The sequence below is a fragment of the Lagopus muta genome, chromosome Z (genome assembly GCF_023343835.1).
Source record: "Lagopus muta isolate bLagMut1 chromosome Z, bLagMut1 primary, whole genome shotgun sequence".
NCBI classification, from domain to species: Eukaryota; Metazoa; Chordata; class Aves; order Galliformes; family Phasianidae; genus Lagopus; species Lagopus muta.
In genome coordinates, this window is record NC_064472.1 from 22,158,784 (window position 1) to 22,179,156 (window position 20,373).

Consider the following 20,373-nt stretch of genomic DNA (forward strand, 5'->3'; position numbering starts at 1 on the left):
GGAGACTGCCTATTTGTGCCATTGTGGTTCCATATCACTTAATACCTTGTCAACTTACCTTAAATAATATATTCGTTAACTCTAAGCCTGGGAGAGTGCGTAAAGTTTGTATGTTGACCCAAGAATATAGACACAAAAAAATGAAATAGGAGTGCAGTGGCATTCTTTGTCATTAATGTCAGGTATATAACTGTTGTATTCCCAGTAAGATAACACTGCTATAACTTTACTTCCTTTCTTTTAGGCATTCATTGAAGTTGCTCACACAACAGCTCACAAAAATGCACACGAAGAAGTGTGTGATCTCTACTTATATGCTGCATAGGGGAGAAAGCTTCACACACTTATTCTTTTTATTCATATCTGAAACAGTAGTAGATTCTACCAGTCTTTCTGATACTGCATGATGCCATTTTTTAAATCAACACCTTAAAAAATATTTCTTTGGAATTTATTTCCTCTTGATAATATCTTTATTGTAAAAGGAAAGATACATCTTCATAGATTTTTTGTTTGTGAACGTATTTTCAGGAAGATTAGTTAAATCCTTAAATAGCTTATAATGGAAAAAGCAGATGTGAAAGACAACGTTATTTAGAAAAACAGCAGGCAGGAAGTACTTTTCCTTTCCCACCCATAATAAAAAAAAATTCAAATCATCCTGTTCCTCTGAACCTTAAAATTCAAGGAGGAAAATGAATTTGTCTTATCAGTATTTCAGCTGATTTTAACCATTCTTAGAGCATTGAAAGTCCATTAATTTCCAAATGAAGAGTTTTAAGTCTTTCTCTTATGCGATTAACACAAGAACTTTGTTATTTTAAAATATTTAACCCGTATGCTGGGATTCAAAGAAACTTCTTTTTAGCACTTTCCATGAAAACTAACTTTCTTCAGTGTTCATAGCACAAATGTTTGTTAACACTACATTTGAAAGTGTAGATAAAAAAGTTTATCAAGTTGGTGTATGTATTATGGTTATTTCCACATAACCTGTGTGTCTCAGGCCCGTCTGCAGCAAGCACAAGTGTCAACTTCCTCTGCTCAGATTTGATGCTGTGACACAAAAGGAATAGACTGTGCTTCTCCTGTCTGCCACTACGTAAAAGTCCAGTGTCTGTGATCCCGTGGGTAGCTGGCAGATACTGCTTTCTAGAGCTTCTGGAGAGGTAGATCTGTACTGTAGTCCAGTGACAAACAGTATGTCAGGGTCCAGGGAAAATGCTGTAGGTACTTACTAAGCTTTTCTCCTTTCTTCCTGATTGGATGCTTCCTATTTTCTCTCCTCTGCTTCTGGGATGTTTTCTGTGATAACCTTGCCCCTTTTCAAAGGCTTTTATGAGTGGGAATTGCTGTATGATGCAGGAATCCTGTTCAGTATAGATAATTCATTGACTGTATTTTCTATCTCACTGCTGTGGAATATATAGGTCTAAGCCAATTTAAATCACCTTTTGTTTCTCTTTCAACTGTGAACATACGTGAGTTGTGCAGATGAGCCAAAATGAAGAGAAAGCTCTTTTTGTAATTGCTCACTGAGCTGGATATTGGTGATTTCTTTTCGGGAAAGAGTGAGGAATTAATGAAATAAAAGCAAAACAGTTGGACTATATCATCTTTGAGGTCTTTTCCAACAACCTTAGTGATTATATGATTCTGTGCTAAGTATTTGTCCAAAACTCACTCTTGTCCTTCTACTACATGTTCTCTTTTCATAATTAATAGCATTAAGATATGTTCTAATTTGTAATGGACAGCATTTCAGATGCAGTTCTTGACGTATTTACATGTACTCTGTTATAGCTTGTAAATAAATGGGAGTAGGAAACAAACTGCTAGAATGGAAAGGGAAAAGATTACCTCAAAGGATAGGAAAGTTCCCCCAAGTGATTCAGGGCGCCAGATTTGCTGTGACTTAAGTTCTCCTTTATGTAGTTGTATTTTTTGTGCAGATTGGACTTGAAAGGTGATCTTTGTGCTGGCTGTAAAACAGAACTTTGATTTTTCTCTCAACTCTGCCATCATCTTGTGTATTAATAAAAATAATTTTATTTTCTTGTTTATGTATGTATTATTTTCCTTTTTTTTTTTTTTTTTATTTTAACGTATTTGATAACAATTGTACTCCAGTCATGGGCACCGAAATGACAGGTAAATGATACCTCCTTAGAAATCAAAACATCGACTTCGTCGTTGCTTTTTGGTTTGTCTCTTTGATTGTTTAAGCTCCATCTTTTCTATGTGTAGCTCATCTGAAGCTGTGAAGAGTAGAACTGAGGCTAGATGCAATTTTTATTTAATCTGATTAAGCATGATTTTTTCTGAGGCATTTCTTTTTACTGATGTACAACTTTGCACAAATTTAAGTGTTTACCAAATCATTATTTCCTAGTTATTTTAGATTAGCTTGTTAGTTTACTGTTGTCCTCCACTGATGTCATGTAAGAAACCGTTACCCTTATACTTAAAGCAGTCTTCTGGTTTTTTTCTGGTTCAGAGCATCATGACTTGCATTTGTTCACAGGTTTTTAATTTGCTTCTCATTCATTTTCATTTGATGAACCTGAAAGTTATGAAGACTCCATGTTCAGTTTTTATGCACATTAGTGAGAGATCATTTCTGTGGATCTATTCATTCACTTTCTAATTGTTTAATCTCATAAATTTGGTCTAGAAAAAAGCTTTAGGAAGTCCATAAACCTGAATCATCTTTGCTGAAAGCTTTTTTATTGTGGACCCTTGTGAATGTTTACTTTCTATTAAAAAACTTGTCTGCAACATGCTTTTGGAATGCAGTTTTTCACGATAACACTTCATAGATGTTTCTACATACTGCAGTGTTCATTTGACTAAACTCAGTTTTCACAACAGGACTGATGGTCGTCGCTGGTCTTTGGCTTCCCTCCCTTCTTCTGGCTATGGTACAAATACACCCAGCTCAACTGTTTCTGTGAGTATCCACTTTGCTATGCAGATAGATTTTCATTACATGCCCTATATTCTTAAATTAAGTAGTGGTTATTTGTTTTAGGAAAAGGCAGTGTAAGACTTCATGTGTCATTTCTTTCCCTGTTTGTTGTTGTCTGTTTTTTACTGGACACCTGGTGTTTGTTTTTGTTTTTGTTTTTTTTAATGTTTATTTTAGAATTTAAGTAACCTCTTCTCCTGGGTATATTTTACTTCTATTGTGAAGTAGTGGAATTTCACATTCTGAGCACTGATTAAAGTTGACCATTTTGCACCATGGTCAACTCTTTATCTTCATCCATAAAAGCTCTTGGAAAGTGGAATCAATTCTATTCCTTACTAACTTAAAAAAAAATGTTGGGAGGATTTTACGTACACAGGGCACTCTGAAAGTAATGCTTCCGTATTTATTTTCATAGAAACAACAGATACAAAGAGCATTATAAGACTATCAGAGCAAATTCTCATCTACAAAACATTTTTCAATACAATCAGCACCATGAGCTGTGCATTTTCACCAGAAATGAACAAGATCCTGCATGTCTCTTGTAAGAATAGACACCAGTAGAAGTCACCCACTATCACTGTCACCTTTGCTGAAGTGTACCACCCACCACCTCATGGTGGTTACATCCACTGGTTGGTCTCCATAAATATTCAGCAAGTCAGTGAATGACAGTGGGTGCAATTATTTTCTCATACGGTGACACATCCTTGTTTAATGCATTCTTCCATCTCAGATGCTGTTCTGTCAAACTGTGTCTCCACTGCTGTTTGTCACACAGCAATGAAATAAAGTGGAGTATTGGTGGGAAGATGCTATCTCTACTGCCATATCACTATAATTAGATGTCTCCAATGTTGTGGGCTAACATAATAAGATATGAGGCATTACTTTTGGAGCAGCCTTTGTATATTTTGAACTGCTTCTCAGCAGCACTCATTTTCGACCTCTGACCTAGATCAAGTCTTTGCCAAGTAAATGCTTTGTTTCACATTGTCTCTGACCACTTTCCATGGTGCACAGTCATGCACCTCTTCTTGACACTAGCACAGATATGCTATGCTATTCACTTGAAATATACTGATGTAAAGGAGCTTGTCAGATAATAAGTTGCTTTAGCAAACTCATTGTTAGAAGTGAGAGACGTGCTAGAGAAGAAATAAAAAGCTGTATCAGGAATGTTTTAAAACACAGTTCTAATTTTCCATCCACAGGCATAGCTTTTTTCTTTGATAGCTTCCATTTTAGAATTGTAGTTTACAGTGTTTTGTTTCTTTCTTTACTCCATTTTAAGTTTATGTATGTGCTGAAACACAAAACAGTTTTTACATCACATTTGCATTTCTTCTGGAAAAAAGCAGCACTGTCATTTGTGTAGTTAATGTATCTCAACTTTTGTGATACTATTTTTGAGTTCTGCCTTGATATTCTTTGACACGACCACATCTTATAAATACTAAAATAGATTTATATCATTGAACAAGCATTCTAACTTGTGAATCTGTTTTCTAGGAAGATTAAATTTTGTTGAAGAAAGCGACAGTGTAGAGTTGATGCCCCATGTTTCTTTTCCTTTGTGGAGTTTTTTTTGTTTTTTCTTTCAAGAGTCCTCGCCTGTTGATTAACTCTGCAAAAGTATTGAGGCAACTTCAATTTTAATTTTAAATGTAGTCACTATTTCTTTGCTACTTACTGGAAGAGTTTTTCATGTTTTTTGCACACTGACTGATGTACTTAATTTGAAAAATGAAAACTCTTCATCTAATTAATGTCACCTATGCTTTCAGAATCTGAAGTGGCTAGCACTGTGCAACCTTCCTCTCTGTATCTTTCCAGATTCATAAAGACAGTCACAGATCATAAGTGGTAGTCTTAAGTATACATACAGAGTGCTGAGTTTTCAATGCAGGATGAATAAGATACACCTTAATTAATCCAGAGATTTATTAACTGGAAACCAGAAGTAGTTTTTGCATAACACAGTAGAGCACAACTTGGATCTTTTCACTTTGACTGAAAGTCAAAGCAGGGACAGAAGAGCTGATAGTAACCCTACCATGAGTATGCTGCACCCCACCTCCTGTTGCCCCATTTTTGTGATTTGGTGGTGTGGTTTGGTTTTGTTTTTTGTTTATTTGTTTGTTGTATTGGATGTGGAATTAACAGTGTAATGGAATTTCAGGGGTTTCGTGCTGCAGATCCAAAAGCAATGCAGAAAGCAAATGAAAATGTTTCCTGCTAGCATTGTTGAATTGAAAATAAACTACTGGTGTGTTGTATTCTAAGAAACAACGTTTAATCTGATCTTTCCAGTTAAATCATGCTGTTAAGATGATTGTGTATCTTTTAGGAGAAGAGGCCCATAGGAAGTAAAAAATGTGAAAAAGAATTGGTTACTTTTTTTTTTTTTTTTTTTTTTTTTTTTTTTTCCCAGTACCTATTCTTTGTAAACTATTTGGATGGGAAGATAGATATGAAGGTTGGGAAGGAAATCTTTGCAATTACATTAGCTGATACTGGCTACAGATCTTTATTTCTGTATTTGAAGAACCGTCTACCTTGTAGTGATGCACTCATAATAAATATGTTAAATCCTATGTAATTTTTGATTGAATGAACTATTCTAGAATGCCAGAATGGCTATTTTTTTTTTCTTTGTAGAACTCTGCTGTGAGAACTCTGATCTGTGCAGAGGTCAGAATTCAGACCTCCAAGAAAATGCACTCTGGTGCATGGTTCTGGTGTAGCTGGAAGTCCTTAAGAAAAGGCCTGTCATCTTACATGTGGAAAAACATGAAGTAGATTATTGCTTTTTTGATGTGCCTAGAATCCCCTGAAATGCAAAGGATATTTATTTTTTAGAAATAGGTATACGTGACAGTCTGTATTGGGAAACGTCATTGTTCTTTTAAGTTAATGAGGGTGGCTCTAGAATTAATCATGAGGTTAATTGCAGCTAGCTGCTACAGTGTGAGATATGAAAGAGAGTAGTCTGTACTGTGTACTGAATTATGCATAGAAATATGCTACTGCTGAAGTTCATAATTGAGTTACTGTGGCTCGACAGGTTACTCCCTATCAAGTAAACTGTGGTAAATTCTTGGTTTACACTCTTTTTAGCCTGCAACAAAGCAAGATAATGGGGTCTTGCTATCTTTAATTTGTTCTCATGTGATGAAGCTTTCCTATATACACTAGTTTTATGAGAGAGAACTTTTCCCATCAGTTTTTTTTTTCTTTTTTTCTTTCAAGAGATGACTTCATGTGATCTAGTGCGATAAGTAAGCTTTTCTTTAGTTCTTAGAATTAGGATTTGTTCAGCTTTCACCGTTCAGATTACCAGGTAATTATAAAGACTGTCTTGTTCCTTTGATTAACAGCCTGGATATTACCTGCTGACGTTAGTAATGCATGGGAATGTCAGTACAGTATGGAAGTTTATTGACTTCTCTCACTTTGAATGGAAGAGCAAAGATGCCCTTTGCTACAAATGCAAAGGCCCCTGTGTAGGCCTTCAGTAAAAAAGCAACCAGGGAAGAGTCCTGATGTCTTATATGTGAAGAAAGATAAGAACAATGGTTTGCATGAGAAGATGGGCGTAGAGAAGAATCTTATGCTGAAAAAGCCATCCGGGGACTGACAAGTTACAGAAAGAAATTGAAGTTTTTGGAATTTATCCCCTCCACAGTTAAAATAAAAGTAATGTCTACATGATAACAGACAGCTTTCTAGTGTCACAGTCACATCAGCAGGGATATAGAATGCACCCTTGGCAGGTTTGTGGATGACATCATACTGAGTGGTGCAGCACACATGAGGGAAAGGATGACATCCAGAGAGACCTAGACTGGTTAAGCCTGTCATGTGGGCCCAGGTGAACATCATGGGGTTCATTAAGGCCAAGTGCCAAGTTTTGCACCTGGATCATGGCAGCCCTCACTATCAATACAAGGTGGAGGATGAAAGGGTGGAGCACAGCCCTGCCAAGAAGGACTTGGGGATATTGGTGGATAGTGAGCTGGATGTGAGCCAGCAATGTGCTCTCACAGCCCCAAAAGCCAACCAGATCCTGGCCTGCATCAAAAGAGGCATGGCCAGCAGGTTGAGGAAGCTGATCCTGTCCTTCTGCTCTTGCAGACCTCATCTGTTGTCCTGTGTCCAGATGTGTCTCAGGAGAGACATGGACCTGTTGGATTGTGTTCAGAAGAGGGCCACAAAATGATCCAAGAGATAGAATGCCTCCCCTGTGAGGATAGTCTAAGAGATATGGGACTGTTCAGCCTGGAGAAGAGAAGGCTCTGGGGAGATCTGATAGCAGCCTTTCAGTATCTAAAGGGGAGCGATAAGAAATAAGGGGACGGATTCTTCAGTGGGGTCTGTAGTGGTGGGACAAGTGGAAATAGTTAAAAAAAAAAAAAAAAAAAAAGGGGGGGGGGGGGGGAGGGGAGATTTAGTCTGGATATAAGCAGTAAGTTTTTTATAGCGGTGAGGCACTGGAACTGGTTGCTCAGAAAGGTGGTGGATGCCCTGTCCCTGAAGGCATTCAAGATCAGACTGGATGGGACTCTGAGCAACCTGATGTAGTTGTAGGTTTCTCTGTTCATTGCAGGGGAGTTTAACTAGATGACTTTAAGGGTCTCTTCCTACTCAATTCTATGATGATGTGCAGATATCCATGAACTGGTCCATGTTAGAAACCATGTTCGGTACCAGAAACAGTAGAGCATCTACAGTAATCAGTCCAGATTATGGCACATTAATTTTTTCAGCAAGAATTTAGACTGTTTTTCTCCAAACTTTGATAATCTTGATTGTCCATAATGAAATAATTTACATGTACAGAATTGAAATTTGTATTGGCAATAAGTTGTACTCCACAGCTAACATACTTGTTTTGCCTTACTCAAGTAATTAACTTTCAGCAGAATCCATTTAAAATATTCTCTACATACTGTTGTGTATTACTGACACCAGATGTCTGTGCCTTAGAAAGACAAAATATGAACTTCCAAAATGCGATGATTCATTCTTCTGAGACAGTAGTTTTTGTATTTAAACTGTGTTTAGCTCTGTAAATTGAGACTAATTATTTTTGTTCTTTTTTAATTTAGTAGTTAAGCATAGGAAACATAACTGTAATTTTTATGTCAAACAACTTCATTCACAAGCAGAGAATATGATGAATATGATGTTGAAAATGCTTCTTCACTGATAGATGTTTGCGTTCTGCTTTTCTTTTCCAGTCATCTTGTTCATCACAAGAGAAACTACACCAGTTACCTTACCAACCAACACCTGATGAACTACATTTTTTATCTAAACATTTCTGTACTACTGAAAGCATTGCAAGTGATAACAGATGCAGGACCACAGCAATGCGCCCTCGCTCCAGAAGTCTCAGGTGGGTTTGTCCGTCAGGTGAAAGGGGTTGACTTTTAATTGATGTACTCTAGAACATTGTGGTTTTGTGTATTGGGAGCATTCATTATTTTCCTAATTGATGAATACAAGAGGTAAGAATCTGTGCTTGAACTATTAATAACCCTTTTTAAGTTTTTGTTCCTATGTTCAGCAGTGTAAGATAAGGCATAAAGGTGGCAACTTAACCCCTTCTAATGAGCTATGCCTTACTGATCTAGAGACTTCTAGAGTTCAAATTGTGTAAATAATATTGTCTTTTTCTTTTTTTTTTAAAGTAATTTGAAATGCATTTATATTCTAGAAGTGCCTGAAAAGAACTGTGGTGAAGAATAAATGGGCAAGAAGTTGGGGTGGAACCATTCATTAATTCATTAGTTTTCTTTAATAAAAATAAACTTCAGTTTCTTGTTTCCCAGAGTTGACCTTTAGAGTTTCCTTTGCAGTGACATTTGTGTGAGGTGTATTTCATTGAGGATCATATTTTTTATGGTTCTTTTTTGCTCTTCTAGAGAGCTGAAAGCCATTTCTTTTGCTTATATAAGAAATGCATTTCAAGAAACTTCTGTGTACGTGTTAAGATGAAGACACTCCTAGAGGAGGACATTGCCTTCTTGGGATTTATTTTACATCTTTTACACCATATTTGGGTGCACTGGTGTCTTCAAAGTCAGATGGACATTTTAAAAAATGAGGTTTATGATAGTGAAAAGGAAGTTTGCTAGGTTAGCCAAGGCCATGGGTACATTTTATAGATAGTTTTCCTGCAAGTTTCACGCTTTTATTTTTTTTTCCAGGCACGGTGTTTGTGGCATGGAACTTGTGCATGTTACAGCATTACTTGCAGAAGTGACAGCTTTTACCTGCCGGTTAGATTGGAAATAATAGTTTCAACCTTTTTCATGATCAGTTTAAAAATACGTATTTATATGTGGGTAAATGTGTATGTATATGAACTCCTCCCAGACTGCTGAATGTCTTCACTTGCAGCTAGTGGAGTTCTTGGTCAGGTTTTGCTATTTTGGTTGTATATAACCTTCAGAAGGGCAGATGTAGTCATACATATAATCATCTGTTAAGTGGATGTCTCATCCTTCTGAAAAAAAAAACGTAATGTCGTGTTGCAAGACATGCTGAACTGCAGTTAAAAACTAAGAAAATAGCATGTTTGGCAGTCAGATGTCAAGCATATGATGTAATTTTTAAGGCCTGGTCAGAAATAACAGAAAAGAGCAAAGCATGCCACTGATTAGAGATTATACCTGTTTAGTAAAGTGTTTGTTGACTTCTTGGTGCAAATGAGCTGTTCAAAAAAATAACTGCTAATTATAGCTAGCACTGAGACAAGTGTAAAGAAATAATTTGCTTTGTTTGCAGTCCTGGACGTTCTCCTGCCTGCTGTGACAATGAGATCATTATGATGAACCATGTCTACAAAGAAAGGTTCCCAAAGGTAATAAATTATATTTAAGATACACAGTATCTAAATCAATAGGCAACATAGGTTTTAAGTAAATTATGTTTTTGTTATGGAAACTAATGATCCAAGCCTGTAATGGCTTTCACAAAGCATCACCAAGTTCTTATTACAAAGATAAGATCACAATAAAGAAAATCCCTGCTGAGAACTGGACATTCATTTGACGAGCTGCTGAACTGGTTTTGAAATTAATCATGCTGGTAATATATTCTGCTGATTGGAAAGAAACAATAGCATCCACTTTCAATAGGTGGTATATACTTGGAGTTAGCTTATATTGATTTAGTAAACAAAAACAATTTTGGTTGCTCAGTCTTTTGCAGAATCTGTTGATAAACCTGCAAACTGCTGTTCCATATTTCTCTCTTTTCCTGGACAGTTGTCTTAAATGTTTTTTTCAGTGGTAAAGACCAGCATGAAGTTGTCCTGAGTTTGGTTCTGAGAAAGCAACTCAGGAAATGTTTCTGGCTTGTCCAGAAATCTGAGACAAAAATGAGTTCCTCTGTGCCACATGTTGCTAGGAGCACTGTGCTGTTAGTTGATCCTAGAATTTATATGATTTCTGGAAAATAAAATACAAGTGAAATTGATACAGTTCCCTATAGCACCTAAAAGTAGTAACTATAGGAAATCTTCATATTTATAAATTTATTTTTATTAAATGTATGTCATATTTATGTTTTTATTTGTAGAAAATTATGAAGATATTTGTAGAGAGCTTGAGCAGCAGACACCGGTTTGAAATGAGCCTCTCATTTCAGTGGATCAGTTATGAATTAAAAGGAGTGAGATTATTTTTAGTAAGGACAATACTGTAGTTATCGCCAGTATATTTTTATAGTCTGCTATAAGTGAGAAACAAGACAGTTGATTCTATAAAGCAGGCATATCATACGTGCAGCAAACGTCTTCCAGTAACTATAAGCCTTTGGGTTTTTTTAGTCAGTTAAAGTGACTTTCAAACCCACTCTGTTAAAATGGGTTTGTGGTGTAACCTGTACAAAAGGAAGGAAGATAATCTGGTGTGTAGCGTTTGCAGTTTTAGCAAAACATATGAAGACCTCCATAAGTTCTCCTTGCTTTTATTTTGCCTTGAACTTAGTTTTACAGTCATGAGTGTATTTTAATTATGTTGGTGAGTGAGCATCATAAGATCACTGTTTATTGCTGGGGGCAGACAAAACTGGGGTCTATATAATGGAATACTAAGACTTTCATTTCTCTGTGCTGGTAATTGGGGGGTATGTAGTCTGTCACTCTTGTCTATTTCCTTGCTTTTTTCTTGAGTCGTTTTGTGTAATAAACATAGGCAACTTCTTAGGTACTGCAGAAATGTTGTAAAACCAGGAGTAATTGTTGAAGTTGTGAGGCTGATGTAATATATTGTGTGTACATTTGTATATAGGCCACAGCCCAGATGGAAGAGAGGCTTCAGGACGTTATAACAAATCATTCTCCAGAAAACGTCCTTCCGCTGGCAGATGGTGTACTCAGTTTTACCCACCATCAGATCACAGAACTGGCTCGAGATTGTTTGGATAAATCCCACCAGGGCCTCATCACATCTCGATACTTCCTTGAATTACAGCAGAAATTAGACAAATTGCTACAGGAGGTATGAGCTGTTATGATTGGTAGTAAAATGGTTTAAATATGTTTGCAGTTTGAAATAGTTATGACTGTTGCACTCAAATAATTTGTCAAAGAGATGTTCATGGCAATTTTAGTCTACATGATGACCACTACAAGGGCCAAAAGACATTTCTAATGTAGTCTGTGATAAGTAGGTTGTAAAGATTCAGAAACAACAGCATTTTGTCTTGCAGTGTTAATTATAAATTGCTTACAGAAGCATGTGCATAAGCCCTAAGTGAGGAAGCTTGCTATTCTATTTGCTGTGGATAAATGAGGAAATGTATACCATTTCCACTCTTTCCACTTTATCAACCTTACTAATTGCCTACTGTGTTGACAGAGGAGGCTACAGCCCTTATGTTTCCATTACTTGGAGGTTATTATTAATTATTTAAATATTTCCCTCCTTCATAAAGTGTTTATTAGCAGAAATTCAGTTTTCAAAGCATTGAAACTTCCATAGAATAGTCTGGTAAATTAATTAACAAAAGAGTGAAACTTATTTACAGCATGACACTGTAAGTCAATACAGTTTATATATACATCATTTTTAAAACAAATGAAATACTAAATGGTATAACTGTAAATGTGGGACTTGATAGTATACTGGGAACCAAAGTTAATGTGATAGACTAGCAGATTTGATAGACTTGAAATTTTCCCAGTGATATGTTCAAGTATTCTGCCTTGTTAATTCAAACAGTTTCTTCTCTTTTCTTTTAAATGAAGGAGCAATCTCTAAAGATTTTGATCGTTTTTGTTGCTGTTTTTGTTTTTTCCTGTGCTGATTTTTTGTTTACTTCTATTCAATAGATTTACTTTCAGTTAATTTCTGCTACTGTATTCTGAACTTCTTGTCATAAAGCAGTGTAAAAGTTAAGGCATCGCTAAAATATGTATGGATTATTGAAGTCCTGTCCTTTAAACAGAGAAAATAAAAACCTCCCAGCAATGTAATTCAGCAGTAGGAAAGCCTGCTCCTTTCCTCAGCTCAGCTGCGGACACTTATGATTCGGATTCATGCGTCACATTTGTTGTCAGTTACTAGCTGTGATGCTCAGTAGAAGGCTGCCTCTCCTACTGCTACTTGGCACCTTATGATTACTGTGTATAATAGAGGAAGGCTATTTCAGTGCTTGAGTAGCTTGATTCATCTCACACCTTTGTAAATCTAAGGTTGAGGTTGGGTGTTATCAGTGTCCTTTCCTGCTTCATCCTACTTTAACATAATATATATTCAATCTTTTGTTCAGGTGTACAACTGAGTGTTCACAAAACTATACAAAGTTGCTTTTAATTCTGCTGGTGATCAAAACAGGCAGGCATTTTGTTTACAAGAGTTCTCTTTGGGCTTGGTTGGTAGTGTGCAGAATACAAATGCATATGTCTGGTTAAGGTACTTCTGAAACCCATTACAGAACGCTAGATGATGTTCATGCTTTTTTTTTTTTTTTAAGTTACCTTTTTTAAATCTCACAGATTTATTTATTTTTCAGCTACTTAATATATTTTTAAATTACAGTGTTGAGAGCAGCATGTAGCATCATATTGTTGCAGGATTTTTAACTACAAAAATAAAATTAATGATCTATTTTATACGAAAAGTACTTAGTTGTCCATATTAATCTCTCTTAAAATGCTAGTTTCTTGTTTTTGTTTCAGTTCTCTTAATGATTTTGTACAAACAAAAGATGAGGAAAACCTTCAGTTCGGAATATTCAAAACAAAGAAATACTTTGTGTGTTTAGAGGGCTAACAGTATGTTTTAGTGAGGAGGAGGACCATATGGCCTCTTTGCATTCATTGGCATCCTTGTTTGCGCCTTTTGTTCTTAAAGGAGAAAATTTAAAAGAAATTGAAAATGTAGTTTAGCCCATTATGCAAATATTTTAAAACCTTCCAGAATTTTCTCTGTATTCTTTTGTAACAATTTACACTGTTCTTCATTACCTTCATAGAAGTTGATTTCTCAACTGTATGTGGCCTCTCTCTGCACAAATCAGTATTGACTCTGTAGATGTAGTACATTGTTATTTGGCTAGGAATTGTGAACGTAGGAAATTATGACCAATTTGACATGAATGTTGCTTATGTTCATGAATATTTCATTTTTCATCTTTTCCTAAAGCTGTTAGTAAACAGGGAGACAAACTGCATATGTATGTTGTATCGAATCATAGTCCTTTTTGCAAAACTGACAATGGTAATACTATGTGATTTTTTTAAACAATTACAAAAGCAGAAATCGTCCATTTTGGACAGTTTAACTTAGTTGTTACAGTATTAGAATTGTACAAACGTATTAGTTCAGCATGATATTTTATAATGTTGATATTCTTGATATTTCTATAATTGTCTTGAAAATGATGTACTCTTGTCTCAAGTTCACATTTCAAAACCTGCAGGTATGTCTGAAATAAGCATGCAGGAGTTGTACATTGAATGCAGTTCTATTTTTCCTTTGTGTCCATGTTCTAGGCTCAGGAGCGATCAGAGAGTGAAGAACTGGCATATATCAAGCAACTAGTCAGAAAAATCCTCATAGTTATTGCTCGCCCTGCTCGTTTACTGGAATGCCTGGTAAGGTGATGCTACTATATCTAGATTTTTGTTAATTGCTATGATGGGAAGTTTCCCAGATTAGTATTCAGTTTCCTTCACAGTACTGTCAAACAACTCGGCAAGGCTTTATTGTTGGTGGGATCTTTTTTACTTCTGTTTCAGAAGCAAGATACTAGTGGAGAGCTCCTGCAGTTGTGTTTGGCTCCCTGCTATTGCAAATACTTCGTTATTAAATCCCTGTCATAAATTTAGGAAGCTCCAGTTTAAAATGGGTTTGTTTTTTCTATTGCTTTGTTCAACGTTGTTACTCTCTTGGGAAGATGTTTCCGGAATCATAATTGGTTGGTGATTTTCCCATTGTTCTTCTTGTAAGTCTTATAATTTTGTTGCACTGAACAATTGCCAGGACTGTATGCAGCTTGCAGTCCATTCTGCAGTAGGGTATTTGGAGATACAGGTAGCCTTAGTGAGCATAGCATGTGTGTTGCCGTATTGGGCTAGCTTGTGCCAGACCACCTAGGCATGTTTCTGTTTCACTTGCCCCTGCTGTGAGAACTGGGGAGGCTCAGGTGCAGGAGGTTGTGCTTCAGTTGTTCAGTGGAAGAAATTAATGCTCACAGAACACAGTGCTGAAGAGGATGGTGTAGACACCCAAATGCCATGTAAGAGCCAGCCTGAATCCAACAGGCTTGGCAGGGAGCCTGAGCTGACTTTGTTGAGCTGCTGTGCTTGCCAATACCAGGATCGCAGTGTTGACACTGCAAGCAGCTATTTGAGGCTGGCAAGGCTTTGTGTATGTGGGAGCCACTAACCTGCTGCTAGACTCAAGTTATGCCTGGAAGTGTCATAACTGCGTTTGCATACCATTGAATCTGAACTACTCAGTCTTTCCAACCTGATCTTGGCTCTGTGCTGTGTTTCTTCATCTGTGGCACAGTTAATCCATAACCTAGATTGTTCTGTTTGCTGTGGGCATTTTGAGAGATGACCCTTTTGTTTTGGAAACACCATGTCTCAGTGTTCCCAGTTGCAGTTTGTTCATGACTTGTAGTTCAGCAGAAATCTAAATATGGTGTGTGCTCTGAAGCAGGATGAATGATGTGAAAATAATGACAGGAGCTACAGAAGAGGATGTGTTAGTAAACATTGAATGCGGGCTTGCGCTGTGTCTTCACTGTGTCCCCTGAATGTTAATTCAGCAATGTCTGGAGTGATCTTCCTTGCTCCTTTCTCACAGTTCTCATAATCCTTCTCCAGCCCTTTGCACAATCTCTGATATGAAGCCTTGTTTCTCTGCATTCCATGATTTCCTTATTGCATGTTCAAAACTGCTCTTAAATACGTACTGTGGGCTGACAGACCTAGGCTTCTTTGTAGCACTTCATCCTCTCCTCACATATTTTCTTTCTCCCATCCACTCCTGTTCCTAGTCTTATCTTTTAATTTGGGTTCTTTCCTGGTGACCTATTTGGCTCCTGGTTCATTCTCTATAAATGCTAAATTTTATAGCTGGCAAGTTCCAAATCTACATTCTCTTAGCTTATGGCTTTGGGATTTTGTTCCAGCCTATCACAGTTGAACTGGAACTGCTGCACATCCTGCATTTCTCCCTTTGCTGAGCCTGTTGATGTGAGTGGATGGACAGTATTTTTCATTTCTCTCAGGAAATGAAATTGTGCTCTCAGTTTTAGTGCTTACTTGCTTCCAGCTGTTGTAGATTTTCAGAGCAGCAATGGCAGAGAAAGCTGGCGCAGCTTCTTTGGAGTGTTCTTACTTGGAGTCTGTAGAAGATTTAAGCTGAAACGTAACAACTCTTCTTACAGTAGGTTTCTTCAGAGGCAAGTGGCTTGAAAAAATCCAGGCAGATTGTAACAAGACCCACATTTCTTACACAAGGTGTTAAGACCTACCAGTTAAGTCACTGGAATCATTTAATCATGTAAAAACAACATTGTTGCTTTTCTGTAGCTATTCTCTGGAACCTTTTAAATAATATTGGCTCATATTTTGAAAAGTCTGTCTGAAATAAATACTAGATATGACAATTTCAGCCTCTGTAAGAATTTCCATAGAATCACTGGAAATAAAACAACACTTTCATCAGAAGTTTCATGTACTGGTTAGTTAAGTAACCAGTTTTCTTCCTGCTTTTTAGCTAGGGTTCAGCTCAGATGGTGGTGGTATGTGTGTTCCTGCTTGTATTTACATGTCGATCATATGAGTAAAGACTTTTTGTAGTTTCATGTGTCAAGAGCTACTTCCAAATGTTGAGAGATTTTCTCCATTTGTAGTCGCTTCAGTACATGAAGAATGAAGGACATAAGTTTGAAGTTAAGATGAGGAAATTGATTTCTTCTAATATTTATGTGTGTATGCATGTACTCATACTTGTGTGCATTATATACATTATATGAATGGTTTGAAGAATGTAGTGTCTATGAGTGAAATTTTGATATATGTAGATACAGACAGAATGTATTGGAAAGAGAACAGAAGATTATTAAAAAGAATAAAAATGGCCTATTGGTAATCCTTCTTGTTCTATTAAATGATTTCCTAATTTTACCTTCTGTTAAAGTAGTGAAATAAATATGTTTCTAAAGGACTTATGGGATAGGGAAGGATTTCTTTTCTTACTCTTGGAAGGCATGCCTTCTACATGTGGAATAAATTATATAGTAATATAGTTGGCTCCCAAAGGGTAGTGTTTTATTTCTAGTTTTGAAATAATTGGATCAGTGAAGCTCCAGTGTTGTTTTCAGTAGCTTGCAATGACTTCATTCTAAAGTCAAGTACTTATTCAATTACATTTTCCTTAAAACAGTGTACAGTTATATTTACGTAAAATACTTCAGAATTTCATTTAGAAGTGGAGAGCAATTTATTTACATGGTTGATTTCACTAGCAGATTTTTGTATCCAAGCAACTGTAGGGAGTTGAAGTCTTATGTGAAATCTTGTTACTGAATAATGTGTTGCTGGTTATGTCATTTCACAGAATACTGTGGCGAGTTCTGCTGGCAAGTAACTTCCTATTATAAAAGTACAGGATGCAAAATTGTATGGCTTACAGAATATTATATTGTCTAGGAATGATAATAGAAGGATAGGCTACTAATACTAGAGTAATAAGGTTTGGTGTTTTTTTTTTAAATAAGAGAAATATTTGTGATAGATACAGCTAAGGAAGTTATTCTGTTAGGTTCTAATACTTCAGTTTCTGCAGAGAGAATGATAGTTACTCTTTTTCTTTCAGGAATTTGATCCAGAAGAGTTTTACTATCTTTTGGAAGCAGCTGAAGGCCATGCTAAAGAAGGACAAGGCATTAAAACCGACATTCCCCGCTACATTATTAGTCAGCTGGGCTTAAATAAAGATCCTTTAGAAGGTAAGTGCATCTCTTGGTTCAGCTATAAACGTCCAGATGCTTCCTTCCCATTGTATATGATTGTTGAGATACTCTGAGTGTGCCTCAAGGAATCAAAGTAGAAATGAGAGCAGAACAAAAAGCATTCACTTCACCCACAGGTTCTGTCACGAGCTTAAAGGCATTATAAAGGCCATCTGAGATTTTCTGCTATGAATACCATTCACAGATGGCATTGTATCAATGATGCTCATCTTTTTACATTCAGGCAATAAAACTTCCTTATTTGAACTCTATCTGAAATTTACAGCTCTAATTTGGTATCTACTATTATCCAACTGTAGGTGTAAGTGAAACTGGACTGGTATGTAATTTGCCTTTCATGGCTCCTGGCTTTCTACATCGTATTCTCACTGAATACATATTCTCCCTTTCCTATTGAAACTCTGAAGATTTCTTTTTCTGAGCAACCTATGTGTGCATAGTTAGGACTTATAAAGGGGAGAAGTTGAGTTGGTTCCTGTAAAATTATTGTCATTGCAGAAGATTATTTGTTGCCTGATTCTTGTTTTAAGGACAGCATTGGTAAAACTAGAATTACTTGTCTCCTGAGCAGACCGTCTTCTCTTTCATACTCAAATCAAATGCTGTTAGTAGTGAAAAGTGGAAATTGGGTTCATTGCATACTGTGCTAGTCTCACAGTTTAGAGTGCAGCAGAAGTGCTGTCCTGGAAAATGGATCTAACTAGTGTTAGTTTGCTTGTCTTTTGTGTTATGAACAAGGGAGACCTCTAGGAGGGGATTTGGTAACACAAAATCATATTTCTGGTATTTAAAGGAAGCTTATGAGCAGGAAGGTGACCAATTTTATACGTGGTCTGGTAGTGATATGACAAGGAGAAATGGCTTTAAACTAAAATAAGGGATATTTAGGTGAGACATAAGGAGAACATTCTTTACTCAGGGGCCAGTAAGGTGCTGGCATAGGCTGCCTGGAGGAGCTGTGGATACCCCACCCCTGGAGGAATTAAAGGCCAGGTTGGATGGTATCTTGGGCAGCCTGAACTAGTGAATGGCAACACTGCTTGTGTTAGGGGTTTGGAATTAGGTAATCTTTAAGATTCCATCCAACCCAAGGCATCCTATGATTCTGTGAAAACAGTTGTGGTAAGATAGGATTGGCTTTTTCTTTTTAATCAGTCTTCATAATGCAAAATCATATTTCATGAAGTCTGAGAAGCTATATGGTGTATTAAAATGAATTTTTTTTTTCTTCAACTTAAGCAGCACTGACAGATATTGTCATGTGTTTGGTTAGATCTAATTAAATGAATATTAAAAGATTGAAAAATCAAAATTAAAAGATAAATGGAGGCTGAGCTTACTAATCCTCTTCCTGTCTTCTCAGAGAAGAAAATTGCTTTCAGTTTGAAATTGGTACCGTTGCTTAAAGGGACATACCATAAGCAAAAAATAAGGAGAACGACACTGTGAGGTTTATGCCTTTGAATTAATCATGTAAAGAGAATTATTTTCAGTGTTTTATATACATTACTGTAAAGCATAAAACAAGATGAGAGCCTTTACGTTTCTGTGTCCAAAAATGGAATATACTGAAAAATATTTAGATAGAAGAAAAAACCAGAAAGCTTTCAAATAATTATGTGTCAGTAACTGCAATTAGAATAGCAGCTCCACATAGAATTGTATTTTAAGTGTTTAGCATTTGTAAATGTTCATGGAAGGGATTTCACTTTCAGTTCAAAAAAAGAACTGAATGCTTTAGCACCTTCCCTACTTGCCCCCTTTGTTTTCTGCCATAGCTGAGTGAAATGATGCATGCATTACTTGGGAGATAATGCCAGATAAATTTATACTGTACTGAAATCTGGACCACAGCAGATTCATCACTTATCAGAGGCTGGTGGCTGCATTTCTGAAGAGTTCCCTGGGGAGAAATTTTCCCCCCGGTTTTTAAATTTCCATCTTTACCTTTTATGAATCATGAGACTTCAGAAATGGTTTAAATCAATGAAAGAAAAAGGGCAGATGTTTAATGGTATTTAGATGAGTTTTAAAAATCTCTTCAGGCATTACAAAATTGTTCCATGGCTCTGTGTTTTGATAGCTGACTCTTAGTTCCATTCCATTAATACCTACTATTTGTAAATAATAGGTATTTCTCGGATAATGGATATTTTGCAAAAGTTCTGTTTAACAATGGCCCATTTTAATTTCCTATTTATGAAAACTGTCTCAATTGAGAAGGCTGTCAAAGCATATTTTTCTATCTTGTGTAGTTCTCACTCATACTATTAAGGTTTCATCAGCACATTTATTATAAAACCCTCATGTTCATGAAACTGAGTTTTGACAGAAAACTCCACTCCCTAGTTAGAATTTTGCCTGTACTGTTTAAGCCTAGGCTCTCTTATTATTCTTCACAGATAATTCTGATGGTTCACTGAGATGATTCTTCACTTTCTGTTGACTTGTGTTCAGATTTTTGTTTGAATCTTTCTAACTCCTGTTAAGCTTTAAAGATCTGTTTTGTTTTTGAAATTAAATTTTGTGGTTTTTGTAGTGATTAGATATGAGAGTTACTCTCAAGATGCTCTACAAGTAAATTATCTACATGCTTAACTTACAGTTAATGATTACAGTAAGTGTTGTGCGAATAATTACCTAGGATTTCACTTCTAGTAATTGATTATTGTATAGAAAAATCCAGCTTATATATATTCTATGTGAATATTAAGTTACTTTTTTTATTCATAAGTTAAAAAGTAAGTACTGATGGTGAAATTGCATCTTAGAAGTTTCAGGTAGTCTTTTCTTTGATCCCCATCACATAATTATGATCAAGTGTAGATCCTTGATTCTGCAGAGTATATAATTAACAATGTATATTAAAGTTATATTAAGTTGTCCAAAGTCTT

The 20,373-nt window shown here is 36.2% G+C and overlaps 1 protein-coding gene across 4 annotated transcripts in view; it reads left to right on the plus strand.

Annotated features, from left to right (window-relative positions):
* MAST4 (microtubule associated serine/threonine kinase family member 4) overlaps positions 1 to 20,373 on the plus strand; it is a 284,616-nt gene that overhangs the window by 226,697 nt on the left and 37,546 nt on the right. For 2 of the 4 annotated variants that reach the window (XM_048930617.1, XM_048930618.1), the window contains 6 exons: positions 2,872 to 2,950; positions 8,215 to 8,372; positions 9,767 to 9,842; positions 11,275 to 11,484; positions 13,983 to 14,084; positions 17,323 to 17,455. In XM_048930617.1, the coding sequence (XP_048786574.1) occupies positions 2,872 to 2,950; positions 8,215 to 8,372; positions 9,767 to 9,842; positions 11,275 to 11,484; positions 13,983 to 14,084; positions 17,323 to 17,455 (758 nt within the window). Of the gene's footprint in view, positions 1 to 2,130; positions 2,152 to 2,871; positions 2,951 to 8,214; positions 8,373 to 9,186; positions 9,259 to 9,766; positions 9,843 to 11,274; positions 11,485 to 13,982; positions 14,085 to 17,322; positions 17,456 to 20,373 lie in introns of all 4 variants that reach the window. The other 2 variants (XM_048930615.1, XM_048930616.1) reach the window with 2 other exon arrangements.